This window comes from Peromyscus eremicus, chromosome 9, assembly GCF_949786415.1.
Source record: "Peromyscus eremicus chromosome 9, PerEre_H2_v1, whole genome shotgun sequence".
In the NCBI taxonomy this organism is placed as follows: domain Eukaryota; kingdom Metazoa; phylum Chordata; class Mammalia; order Rodentia; family Cricetidae; genus Peromyscus; species Peromyscus eremicus.
Genome location: NC_081425.1, coordinates 42,887,345 through 42,901,121, shown reverse-complemented (window position 1 = coordinate 42,901,121; position 13,777 = coordinate 42,887,345). Strand labels below are relative to the sequence as shown.

The 13,777-nt window shown below is 40.6% G+C and overlaps 1 protein-coding gene across 2 annotated transcripts in view; it reads right to left on the bottom strand.

The window, feature by feature from the left end:
• Positions 1-7,636: 7,636 nt before the first annotated feature.
• Naa16 (N-alpha-acetyltransferase 16, NatA auxiliary subunit) overlaps positions 7,637-13,777 on the bottom strand; it is a 64,538-nt gene continuing 58,397 nt past the window's right edge. For both annotated transcript variants that reach the window (XM_059273289.1, XM_059273288.1), the window contains 4 exons: positions 13,228-13,326; positions 12,718-12,861; positions 9,231-9,328; positions 7,637-7,931 (listed from right to left, as the gene is read on the bottom strand). In XM_059273289.1, coding sequence (XP_059129272.1) covers positions 7,749-7,931; positions 9,231-9,328; positions 12,718-12,861; positions 13,228-13,326 — 524 coding nt within the window. In that variant the 3' untranslated portion in view covers positions 7,637-7,748. The remainder of the gene's footprint in view (positions 7,932-9,230; positions 9,329-12,717; positions 12,862-13,227; positions 13,327-13,777) is intronic.

The following is a 13,777-nucleotide window of genomic DNA, read 5'->3' as shown; positions in this document are numbered from 1 at the left end:
TGTAATTAGTGTTACATTAGAACCTCTTTATTCTTTGCCTGAGTTGACTCCTGAGCTTTTCTTCTTGGGTTGCCACAGCTTGTACAATCATACTTGTCTCTCTCTACTTATTTTTATAACTCTTTTCAATCTTCATAATCATTAATTTCCTTTAAAGAAAAAACCTACAGTCAATATAAAGAACTACAGACAATGAAGGAATGCTCAGAGTTGGAGAAACAGTCTTCCCCAAGGAAGAATACACTGATGGGTTGTCCAATGCCAAATGGTCAGCCCTGAAAACATAATACAAGTAACATTATACAGACTGAGCAGGTTACATTTAATAATAGATGTATATACATAAACTTATATGCATGTAACAATTAGTAAAATTGGCCATGAATTGGAAAGACAGCAAGGAGGGTTATACGGGAGGGTTTGGAAGGAGGAAAGGGAAGGGTGATATAGAAATGTAGAATATAGATATGATAGGATGAAAGGGTAGATTAATGAACCTACTTTTAAAGAGCAACAACTTGTTTAAAATGTTTTTACATTAGTATAGATTTTAGTTTATTGATACAAGTTTAAACTTGATTTTGTTATACTGTATGTATAGTTCTACTCTCGTTTGAGGTATTATGTTTATGTAACTCATTTAGATTGTAATGGATAATTAAAAATACAGATTAATAATCTTCTATGATAGTCAAACTTATAGTCATGTAAAGTTTTCTAGGTATACATAGATATAATTCAATTAGGTAGGTAATCTGCAAACACTTCAAAGACCTACAGAATATGGCATCTAAAATGTTTTAAAAATACAGACTTTCTGGACAATGAGACATGTCTGCTCCTGGCAGCACTGATTTACTTCAAAGAGAAAGATGAGCATCGAAGACACTCCATATGGAGTTTATCTTCTTTTTGGCAAAAATAGTCATTTGGGCAAGAAACTGTTCTTGCCTGGACTGCTTGAAAAAATGTATCGACTGGACATGCAGGACCCATAGGAAGGTGACCACTGAACTTTGCAAGGCAAATTGGTCCTTCAGGCTCCTGCTTCACAGAGGAAACTGCCAGATATTCTACAGGACACAGAGAGAAGTGACTGAGAGACTCTAGGTCTGTGAACTGGAGACAGATGCCCCAAATTTACAGAGGAACTTTGGATGACTGGCCAGGATACCAGCTGTCTCTGTCTACTCTCGCAAGACTCCTGAAAGTTGCTTGCATCTTTCTCCCATTTCTCAGGTAATATTATATCCTTCTGAGGTCTTTAATGTAGTTGAAGACTAGAGTTATAATTTCCTTAGTTATGATAAAAGGTAAGTTAGAAATAAAACCTTAGACTCACAAATATAGGATAGGTAAAGACAGATATCTTCTTTAATTTTGCCAAATACAAATAGACTAGATATTATAAATAGACTAGATATTGTAATTCTTGCCTGATAATTGTTTTGTTATATGTAATTTTACTATGTTAAAGTTAAAACCTTCCTTTTTGAAAAAAAAAAAGGGGGGAAGTGCTGTGGTTATGGCTCCGTATGCTGTGAATGTGTTGCTCTGATTGATTGATAAATAAAATGCTGATTGGCCAGTAGCCAGGCAGGAAGAGAGGAAAATTCTGGGAAGTGGAAGGCTGAGTCAGGAGACACTGCCAGCCGCCGCTGCCATGAGAAACAATGTAAAATACCAGTAAGCCACAAGCCAATTGGCAACTTCTGGGTTAATAGAATGGGTTAATTTAAGATATAAGAACTAGATAACAAGAAGCCTGCCACGGCCATACAGTTTATAAATAATATAAGTTTCTGTGTATTTACTTGGGTCTGAATGGCTGTGGGCCCTGGCGGGAATGGAGAAAACTCCAACTACAGGGAATGATGTAATAATAACCTCAAAAAATAAAAATAAAATAAATAAAACCTACAAAATGGAAGAAAATGGCCCAATAAAAAAGAAAAGATCTGGCAGTGGATGATGCAGATACTATTGCTTTTATTTAGCTTTATTTCTGTTATTTGAAACAAAATTCTTCATTATATATTTTCCTATCAATGAAAATAATTTCAACCTACTTTAGTTATGATGGAAGTAGAGGAAGAAACACACTGTTTATTCATTCAGCAATCATTTTCAGAATGTATATAGGGAAAGAGAAGCCTGTGTAAGTGCCGGGAATGTAAAGGTGAATGCTAGGGTTCATAGTCACTAAGGTCTCACTGACTTGATCACTTACTTATAATTAACATACAAACCAATTCATAACTGGTGATATAGAACTGTTGTGAAAATGTGCACCAAGGGCTGAGCACTGAACCAGCCACACAAAAGACACCTGATGAATGGATATTATTTTTGTGATGGATAATGAAACAGTAATAGATATGTAAGCTGTTAGTTACTACAGACAATAGAAAATGCTTCTGGAAGAGGGATACAAATATGGAAATGAGGATTCCTCAACTGGCCTCTACCCTAGGGGTTTCCCAGGGAAAGGAATGCAGGGAAAGGCATCCTAGACGGAAGTGCAAGCTAACAAAGCATAGCAGAAGGAGAGGATGGCAGATTGAGCCAGATTGAGAATCAGAAATACCGATACTTAGAGCTAGCGAGGTGGCTCAGTGGTAAAACCATTTGCTTCACACGCCTGACAATATGAGTTTGATCCCAGGAATCCATGGTGGGAGGAGAGAATCAACACCTGACAGTCCTCTGACCTCCATACACGTGCTGTGGTACATGTGTGCCTACACACACACACACACACACACACACTCACAAAATTTTAAAAGTATTAGTATTTATTCATCAATTATGTGTCAAGAATCACTTCCACAAAAAAAAAATCTGAGGTAGATATCATAACCTCCATTCAACCAATAGGAAAACCAACACGTAGCAAGGCTAGCAAATTCCTCAGTGATCCACTGGGCGCTGCCTGGGAGAAAGACAAGACCAGAAAAGGAAAATGACTGACAAGAAGAGACAGCTCTTACAGGACAGGCCAACCATTTGCTCTTTTATGTAAAGAACAAACTTGAGACATCAAAGTCTTAAACACTTGACACCACGTTGTACTGTCAGAAGAGGTCCTGCAGGGAACCTTCAGCATCATAAAGCAGTTGACACCACCCCTGCAATTGCCCTGGCTACCTGTGAGGGTCTGGGTCAGGACACCAGGAATGGAGCATGCAGGCAGGATGACCGGCGGCGGTGGACTCCAAGAGGAAGCAAGAATGTCACGGCGTCCAGGTTTTTGGTTCAGCTTTGCCATTAGCAGGCTTGGGGAAATCACAGACTCATTAATAGGATGTGTTAGCTACTTTTTTTAATCATAGTGACCCGACTTTATTGTGGGTCCTGGTGTCAGAGAGACGTGTCTTCCACATCAGAGAACACGTGTGGAGCAGTTCATGATGGCACACAAGCAGCAGAGACCCCAGCCGACACCAGGCGTGGGTCTAGTCTCCAAAGGGTCTCAAGACTTAACTTCTGCCAACCAGGCCCCAACTCCTAAGGGCTCCTCGGCTTTGAAAATAGCACAAGCCGGGGACCAGAATCCATACACATAAGCCTGTGGGGGACGTTTCAGATTCAAACCACAGCATTCTATCCATCGCTCTCATCTCATAATGCAAATTTTGGAATGTAAGAGATATTCAGTCCAACTTCAAGTCCCCACAGTCTTAATGGTCTCAACATTGTTCAAACGTCTAAAATATCTTCTGACATTTGAAATGGTCTTAGTTGGAACTTCTATAAGATCAAAAAACAAACAACAACAACAAAAAAGTGACGTCTTCTAATAAAGAATTCCTGGTCCAAATAGGAAGGAGGAGACATAGTAAGGGAGTACTGAACCAAAGCAAGACTCAACATTAGCAGAGCAACAGGAAACCCTGTAGCTCCACATGTGACATCAGGGGCACATGGCAACACGACCTGAGCTCTGAAGTTGAGTAGCCCTACCTATCCAGATCTGCCATTCACACACAGCACACATGGCCACTCCCTTGGGGGTAGCTTCACTGAGAGTCTACAGCTTTTGGGGCATTATCTTGAGCACAGGAGACCTCAAAGCCCGGCCCCACAGTGACACACTTCCTCCAGCAAGGCCACATCTTCTAATAATGCCACTCCCTTTGAGATTATGGGGGCCAATTACATTCAAACTACTACAACGACCCTTTTTTTTCAGTAGGGCCCCATTTCGGCACTCCCGTCTTCCAAATACACTTGCATTGCCACATGATGGGAGCCTCGGCTGAGCAAACTTCTTTCCCAATGCAAAACGGGCAGTGTCTCTCCAATGGTGCTAAGTTCTAATGACTGCAACCATTTTGTACCTGCACAACCAAACTGCACATTATTCTCATTTTTTGTTTTGCTTTTTAACTCTCAATTCTCTTTATACCTCTACCTAAAAGCAACAAGAAATAATCATGCCATAGCCCGAGTATTATGCTGTCTTGGAGTTTTCCTCTGATAAATTAGTTTGTTATTACTTTTTACTTTTTTTTTTTTTTTTTTTTGGTTTTTCAAGACCAGGTTTCTCTATAGCTTTGGTGCCTATCCTGGATCTTGCTCTGTAGACCAGGCTGGCCTCAAACTCACAGAGATCCGTCTGCCTCTGCTTCCCGAGTGCTGGGATTAAAGGTGTGTGCCACCACCATCTGGCTTGTTATTACTTTTAATCCAGTCTCACTCAAATTTCCAAGCCATGGGCAAAATGCAGCCAGACTCTGCCAGAATACAACACAGGCCTCCAGCCCTGTTCCTGATAGTCACTGTCCCCCTCTGAGCTCTCATGAACCGAGCATCCACAATCTGTCTCGGTATTCTGGGCTTTCAAACTGTCACCAGAACAGTCCATGAAGCTCTGCTTATAATGTTATAGCATTTCCCAACCCACGGGTCTATAAGCCACATGGTCAGATTTAATCACAGCATAGCTACTTCTCTAGTACCAGTTTTCTATGTAACCTTTATACTGCTGAAAACAATACAATACAAATATAATACAATAGAAATACTCAACAGAAACAATTTAAAGATTCAAACCACAACCTAACATTTGATGATATCTGTGTATGAGTTACGTAGTTCGAATCTATGACTGAAGTTCCAGAAGTCAATATGACTGGAGATCTGTGATTTAAATCTCCCAGAACTGTTCAAAATCGGTATGTTCAGGAAGACTGGCAGAACTAGAAGAGGCAAGCCAGGAAACACACACACACACACACACACACACACACACACACACACACACACACACACAGAGTTCAGCCAATATTCTCTTTCAAACTGGTTACTTGACTGGAGTTTCTGTGGCATATCTGGTTAATCATAATCTTGGCATAGCCCTGGGGACCCCAATGTCAAGCACCCCTTACCCTACCTACACATCAGCTCTGGCTGAGGTACAGGTAGTTTAGGAAGTACCTCAGGCCTGTAACTGACCACATCTCACCTGCATGCACCCAGAACTCTCAGAAACACGGAATCATCCCAAGGAAATACTTTAAAATTTTAATTTTTTTTTATTGTGTGTGTGTGTGTATAGTTTGTGCATACTGATAGTCACTGCACAAGTGCCCTACAGAGGCCAGAAGAGGATGTGGAATCCTCGGGAACTGCAGCTGCAGGCAGCTGTGAGCCATCTGACTGTTGTAAACCACCCAGGGTGGGTGCAAGGACCTGAACTTGGGCTTCTGTGTACTCCCGACCACTGAGCTACCCCTTCTGCACCACCCTCCAGAGTATTTCCAGTGTAGCATCCTTCTGAAAATGGCATCCTGCTGACAGTAAGATAAAAAATTACATACTTGCCAGAATATTTCAAAACAAATATCCATTAGGTTTTTGGTTTTGTTTTTAAGTCAGTCTCACTAGGTAGCCCAGAGCAGACTGGTCTCCAACAGAAATCCACCTGCCTCTCTTACAACTGCTGGGATTAAAGGTGTGTGCCACCACGCCCAACCCTATTTCTAAATGTTTAAAACACTAAAAGGAATCCCAGTTGCTGTGGCACCAAAGCATATCTGGGAGGTTGTGGGGCATTTACCCACCATCCCCACAGCTCCCCAGAGGTTTCTTGAGTGTGAGCAGCAGGAAACATTAGATAGAAGGATTTAGATTGTGGAGATGAACAGACAAAAAATAAAGGATAGCCTTGAGAGGGCCTGGAACCTATTCTAACGGGCTCTGTCTCTGCCCCAGGGCATTTATAGAGACGCCAAGGGGTGGAGCAAAAGACTTCCCCCCAGCACAGCCAAGTGCAGACCATCTCAGACACCTGCACTCAGGCCCGTGGTCCTAATCATCCTCTCTATGCAGATCTGCTGAGTAAAGCCATGAGGAACTGAAAACGGGCTTCCACAGGAGGTGGTTTACCAATAACCACATTTTCTATAAACTTGGAAAGATTGAGATAATTACATTTCTGTTTTCCTCAAAAAATATTTTTCTAGTATGGACGCATAATAATAATAATAATAATAATAATAATAATAATAATAATAATAATAACAACAACAGATATAAACAAGCAACTTTGTACAAAATAATTTATTGCAGAATTGTCTAGGTTGGCATTATTTTACAGTTAATTTTTCTCCTCTCAGCAACTATGAATCTAGAGATAAAGGAAAATCACTTTAATTAGGACTGTCTAAATAAAATCTCCATTCTGAGTTTGTATCAGATAGATTTACAGACAGATTGACATAGCTGAGAAATAGTGATTCCATTATATGATATGGCAAAAAGGTGCCTCCCCCCCCCACCAAATACTGTTCAACAACACTGTGATTTAACAGCTTAACTAATTATAAGAATTAGTTATTCTGAGGATTCTAAGAATTCACCAAATAGTTAAAGAATGGCTTTGAGGGTGACAGTGCTTTGCTGTTTTATTTGTACTCTGCCCAATCATGCTCCCTTGAAGAAAACCTCTCAGGACAAGCTACTTGCTAACTCTCTAAGCAGTCAATCAAGAAAGCACAATTCCTCCACAATGATCTGTCTATAAGACTAGCACAGGCACACAACAAATTTGATGGTCAATTTACATAATTAAGAGGCAAACCAGTCTTCACATTCTAAATTGTCAACATAAAAACTGGAGTTCCTTTATTCAACCATAAAGTATCACTTTTATGGCTATTACAAAAGAATATTAGAGTCTAATGACACGAGGAGGAAATATAAATCATTCAAGTTAAGGTAAAAAGGGAGTGATTGCATTAAATACCAAAATGGAAAATATAGCTATTTCTTTTGTTTGTGTGTGTGTGTAAAATGGATAAGATTTTATTTCATCTTTTTCATTTTACATACAAACCCCAAGCCCCCTCTCTTCCCTTCTCCCACCCCCCAGATATGGCTATTTCTTAACATACAGCTAACACTTAAAAAAAAAAAAAGCCAATAAAGAGATCAAAACAGATTCTGAAACTAGGATCAAAAGAAAACAGCGTAAGATGGCTGTCTACACCTTATCAGCAACTCAAGTATAATACAGAAGCAACAACACTCCTAATTCAGGAGTGTAAGACTGTATAAGTATAAACAAGCAATTGTAACAGGTGTCTATGTAAATTGGAGGCCAGACACAGCATCAAACAAGCTTACACTATACTCCATTTAACACTTCTATTACTTCATTTCATGCCAATATTAAAATGCACACTGGAAAAGAAACCCTGATGTGAGCACAGCTTTGAATCTGTAGGAGCACTTTGCACAGGATTTCAAAGTTCACGCTGCAAGAGCTCGTGGTCAGCCATTTGGTTCAGGGCAGCTTCGGTCACAGCAGGCAGGAAGGCAGGTGTGAGTGGAAGCAGGCTATGGCAGGCCTTCCTGTACTCTTCATACTGGGTACTACAGTTCCCAAAGCTGCCGTCCAGCAGTGCCTCAGCAACCCGCATCAGCATCTAATGACACGAGGAGGAAGACCAGTTATACAAAGATAAACAGCAGCTTGCCAGTAGTGATTTTCATCAACAGATACAACTTATTCCTTTTCCCCGAGAAAGACTTCAGTCCCTTCTTCCTATCTATAGTGAGCAATCATTTCAAATAAAGAACGTTCAATGCCAGCATTGAGCTGGTTGTTGTGGCACTCAGGAGGCCGAAGTAGCATTCCAACTCCAAGTCCTATGAGAACTGCATAGCAAGACCTGTCTCAAAAAAAGGAAAAGAAAGGCGAGATGCCTCAGCAGATAAACGTGCTGGCTACCAAGCCTGACAATGTAAGTTCAATCCTTAGGACCCAGATGGGAAAAGTAAAACCAAATCCCAAAAGTTGTCCTATGACCTCCACATTCCTGGCATGGCACTCTCCTTCCCAATAAACAAACAAAAAAACTAAGAGGGGAAAACACTCTAAAAGCCTCAAAAAGATAATTCTAGTTTGTAGCTAGAGTTTTCCTGCCTGGCCCATAGTCAGGACAAATCTCTTTCACCTGCCAGTCCCACAGCCACTCAGACCCAACCAAGTAAACACAGAGACTTATATTGGTTACAAACTGTATGGCCGTGGCAGGCTTCTTGCTGTTTTTACAGCTTAAATTAATCCATTTCCATTAATCTATACCTTGCCACATGGCTCGTGGCTTACCAGCATCTTCACATGCTGTTTGTCATCGTGGCGGCTGGCAGTGTCTCTCTGACTCAGCCTTCCACTTCCCAGCTTTATTCTCCTCCTTGTCCCGCCTATACTTTCTGCCTAGCCAATGGCCAATCAGTGTTTTATTTATTGACCAATCAGCAACACATTTGCCATACAGAACATCCCACAGCACTAGTTTTTGTTTCATTAGGGCAGCTTAGCATCAAACTGAGTATGTAGCCAGGGCTAGCTCTGAACTTCTGAAGATCCTCCTGTTTCCACCCTTTGAGTCATGGAATTACAGGCACACACTTCATATCCAGGAAGAGTGTCTTTTATTGGTAACAGTAGTTCACATTACTAAGTGCCTCTCTATGAGCCAGGACAAAGGACTTTGTATGTTTTGTTATTTCAGTTAACTCCAACTCAACTACGCAACTTGCACATCTATCTTTGCAACAAGAAAAGAAACGGAACTTGCCTGAAGTCACACAGCTCATAATGGGTGGAGCTGAGATTTGCATCTAGGCTGAGTTCTGTAACCCACTCAGAACTATGCTGTAGAGATGCATGTTTTGTTAGATATTGCAAGATCTAGAAATCAGCCTGGGAAGAGTCTTACCTTCACATTTTTATCCTGTATAGCTTCATCCAACCTAGTGGCTATAGCAATTGCTTTCTCTTGCCTTGACTTGTCCAGAAAATACATCATTTTAGCACCTGAAATTCCAACACATTTCAATGTGAGTAACTGGGTGCTAAGGCTTACGTTTCATCTAGTTTATACTGACCAATCAGATGTGGCTTAAAGTGCTTAATCAATTAGTGGTGGGCAAGAGCTGGCATCCACCAGCTCTAGGCAGCCAACTGTGACATTTGTTCCTAACTTCCTCCTATTCAGTAACACCCCAATGAAGCACTGGACTAGATTGAGGGTATGAGTTACCACGGCAAAACTATCAGAGGAGCAGTTAAGAACACTTGCTGCTCTTACAGAGGACCCAGATTTAGTTTCCAGTACCCACATGGCAGCTCATAACCATCTGTAACTCCAGTTCCAGGCAATCTGACACCCTCTTCTGGCCTCCACAGGTACTGCACACATGTTGTGCACCAACATACATGCAGGTAAACCCCCATACACATAATATTTTAAAACAAAACACATTATCAAAGCTTTTCCTTCACAGACAACTATCAAACATTTACTGAAAGAAGGCTAACTTGACACTTCTGCGCTTAGAAACAATGTAATTCAAAATATAAATGTACAGGGCTATTTACACAATCAATATTTCAGCCAAAACCACTTTAAAAAGCATAGTGCCTTAAACTAAAGGCTCTAAAGAATAAATTACTGTCACAAAGAAATACATTTTCCATACTTACAAAGAAATTTTTAGAAGCTATTTAAAACAAAACAAAACCCAGTTCATGTGTCTTGAAAATAGTATGGTCTGTGTTCACGTTCGTACTGTATTCTTATTAGTGTACATTATTTGTTAGTAATTTGTTGAGAACCCTATACATATTAACTTACAGTTACAAAGCGGTCTTCTGACTTTTTTTTTAAAGGAGCTTTACTTTGTCTTCTGTTATGGGATATTTTGATGGTAATTGGCACTCCCAAGACTGCCAATAAAGTTTACTTTGAATCAGAGGGTAGAGCTAGCTACTAGCTGACCAAAATTAGCCATAGAAGTTTTGGAGGACATGGGACATATAGAGAGACACAAGAAGTAGTAGGGTGGGACTTAGAAAGATTCTCTGCCCTTTTGGATTGAGGAAGGAGAGAGGAGGTCACTGGTCGCTTCTCAGTCACTTCTTTGACCACTCAGATTCTTACCCGGATATCTGACTCCCGAGTTTTTATTAATAAAGAATGATTAGATAAATGCTTCATTCCTTTTTAAAGAAGATTTATTTATTTATTATGTATATAGTGTTCTGTCTTCAGCCAGCAGTGTCTGCCCAGACAGTGTCTCTACAAGACAGGGAACGGGAGAAGCGCACATGGCTCCGGTGACTGCTGGAGCAGCCCGAGCAGCCCCGAGTCTCTAGCACACCAGATGATGTAATAATGGGGTCCCCGACACACCGGGACCTACAGACCAGTGCCGCCCAGGGTGCTCCCTGCCCTTTCTTTGTCCACGGACACAGTGCCAGGATCTGCTGTCCCTCATGTACACCCTCACATGCCACGCTCTGTGTGCCACTCAGACTCACTGGACAATAGCTCGATGTGTCCTTAGCTGACTGGATAATATATGGATACGTGACAGTGAACTTTCACACTAAACTAGCTCTGCACCCCGATGCTGGTCTCCGGAGTCTGCGTCCTCCATAACTCATCATGACTCCGCTGCCCTGACCCCCTCCCCAACCTACCAAAGCAATGCCCCACAGGACACAAATACATTTCAAGACAGAAAATACGTAACGCAAGGCTGGGGACATAGCCCAATTGGTAGACTGCTTGCCTAACATTCATGAAGGCCTGGGCTCAATCTCCAGCACTGCATAAAACCACATGTGGTGGACCATGGCTCTAATCTTAGTATTCAGGATGTGGAAGTATTAAGAAGTTCCAGGTTATTCTTGGCTATAAGAGGCCAATCAAAACAACATTAAACCCTCCACCAATAAATAAATAAAAAAGCATAACAGCAATAAAAAGAGAAAAAAATTACTCATAATCTTAGTATCCAAAGACATTAAAGTTTTGGTATAAACTTCCTTTCAGAGCTTTTCCCAGGCATATTTTTACACAACTGACATTTATTGTTTGCTTCCTCTGCTTATGTATATAAAGTTATTTATAACCAGATAACCAGGTAGGTATAATCCCAGCATTTAGGTCAAAGCTGGTTCAAAGCCAGCCTGGGTTACGTCACTTCATCTCAAAAAAAAAAAAAAAAAAAGGCTGTTAATCACTGTTATTATAAATCATGTGAATAGAATTAACACTGCTTTAATGTTTAAATGACTACCTGGTATTCCAGTCTACCATTTACCACTGTTTCCCATATCACTGAACATACATCTATTTGTTCATTCTCTTTTCCTAAATTTTACATATACTTTAGTAGACAATCTTTGTACTGAAAGCTCGTTCTTTGTTTGGGTTATTTTTGTTTGAGCCAGGGTTTGTGTATGTAGCCAACTAAGGCCGGCCTCAAACTTGTAATTCTCCTGCATCAGCGTCTGGAGTCTTGGGATTACAGGTGAGAACTACTACCCCCACCCAGTGGTAGTTGTATTAAGTTATTTACAAAAGTATGACTATAGAATCAAAAGGCATAGGTAATGTGCTGCTGTGGGATGTATGGCAAACGTGTTGCTGATTAATCAATAAAACACTGATTGGCCGTTGGCTAGGCAGGAAGTATAGGCGGGGCAAGGAGGAGAATAAAGCTGGGAAGTGGAAGGCTGAGTCAGAGAGACACTGCCAGCCGCCACGATGACAAACAGCATGGGAAGATACCGGTAAGCCATGAGCCATGTGGCAAGGTATAGATTAATGGAAATGGATTAATTTAAGCTGTAAGAACAGTTAGCAAGAAGCCTGCCATGGCCATACAGTTTGAAAGCAACATAAGTCTCTGTGTTTACTTGGTCGGGTTTGAGCGGCTGTGGGACTGGCAGGTGAGAGATTTATCCTGACTATGGGCCAGGCAGGAAAACTCTAGCAACAATGTGCAACTTTTTAAAAAATATTTTTATTTCTATTTTATGTGTACTGCATGCATGCCTGTACCCCCAGAAGTCAGAAGAGAGCACTGGATCCCCTGGAACCGGAGTTAAGGATGGTTGTGCGCCACCATGTGGTGTGCTGGAAACTGAACCTGAGTCCTCTGCAAGAGCAGCACAACTCTTAACCATTGAGCCTCAATCCAGCACCTAATGTACAACCCTTCCTAAGACAGACAAATTGTGTTCCTAAGTGGCTGTGTGAATCAAATCCAAGAGTGCTGCTTACTATAGACTCAAGTATTCTCTTTCTTAACAAGAACAGTTTGGCCAGTTCAAAAACAAAACCGGTCCTGTGTTTTTTGTTTTGTTTTTTCTCCTGGTAATTAATTAGGCGGAACACTTTTCCAAATACAAACCTGAAAGTAGATGCTCAAGAGAGGTAGCATTGTGCTTGAGAAAATCTTCATTAAAGCTGTGTAAGTCTTTGTTGACAAATATTTTCTTCATTTCTTGAGCTAGAACTTGGCTCACAATGTCTGGAAGATTACTATGATTAGATACTACAAAAACAAAAACATTTGGATTTGTTTTTCATCTGTCCTTTCAGGGAAAAAAAAATCAACTGAAAGATTTTTGTATTTAATGTTAAGCTTTATTTATACACACACACACACACACACACACACACACACACACACACACAGAGTAAAATTACTCTATCACTCCTTTGAAACAAATGGTATATAGTCTAAAATGCACTCATTTACATCTTATCATTTAATTACAGGTGTACAACCATCTGATATCGGGCAAACCTTTGGTTTGATTACATCTTTGAGGTCTCCTTCCTGTCCAGCTAAATGGAGGATGGCTTATATTTACTTTTCATGGTTGCATGTACACAAACACTTCCTCCTCATACTTACCAGATTTAGAAAATTTAATCAAGCATTCATGTAACCACGCATTATTACTGTCGATGGCAAAGGCTCGTTTAACAGACTGCAACATTAGTAGAAACTTCCCTGTGCCAGAAAAACAAAACAAAAACCCAGCATCAGTAGTTATGTGGTATCTTCTTCACTTTATTTTAGCTTCACTTAAATTCAAGAACTTAATTTTTAAAAAACACTTGCTAGAAAAATTCAAAGTTAATTTGCATTATCCAAGACAATTTTTGCTTTCCTAAGAAAACTTTAAAAATTGTGTCACATAGGCCAAGCAGTGGTGTCCCATGCCTTTAATCCCAGCACTTGGGAGGCAGAGACAGGTAGATCTCTGTGAGTCTGAGGCCAGCCTGGTCTATAGAGAGAGTTCCTAGACAGCCAAGCCACACAGAGAAACCAAAGTGTCTCTAAAACCCAAAAAGGAATAAAACTGCTTAACATAAATGTCTTAGTTAGGTTTCAACTGCTGTGATAAAACACATGACCGAAAGCAACTTGGGGAGGAAAGGATTTATTTCATCTTAGAGCT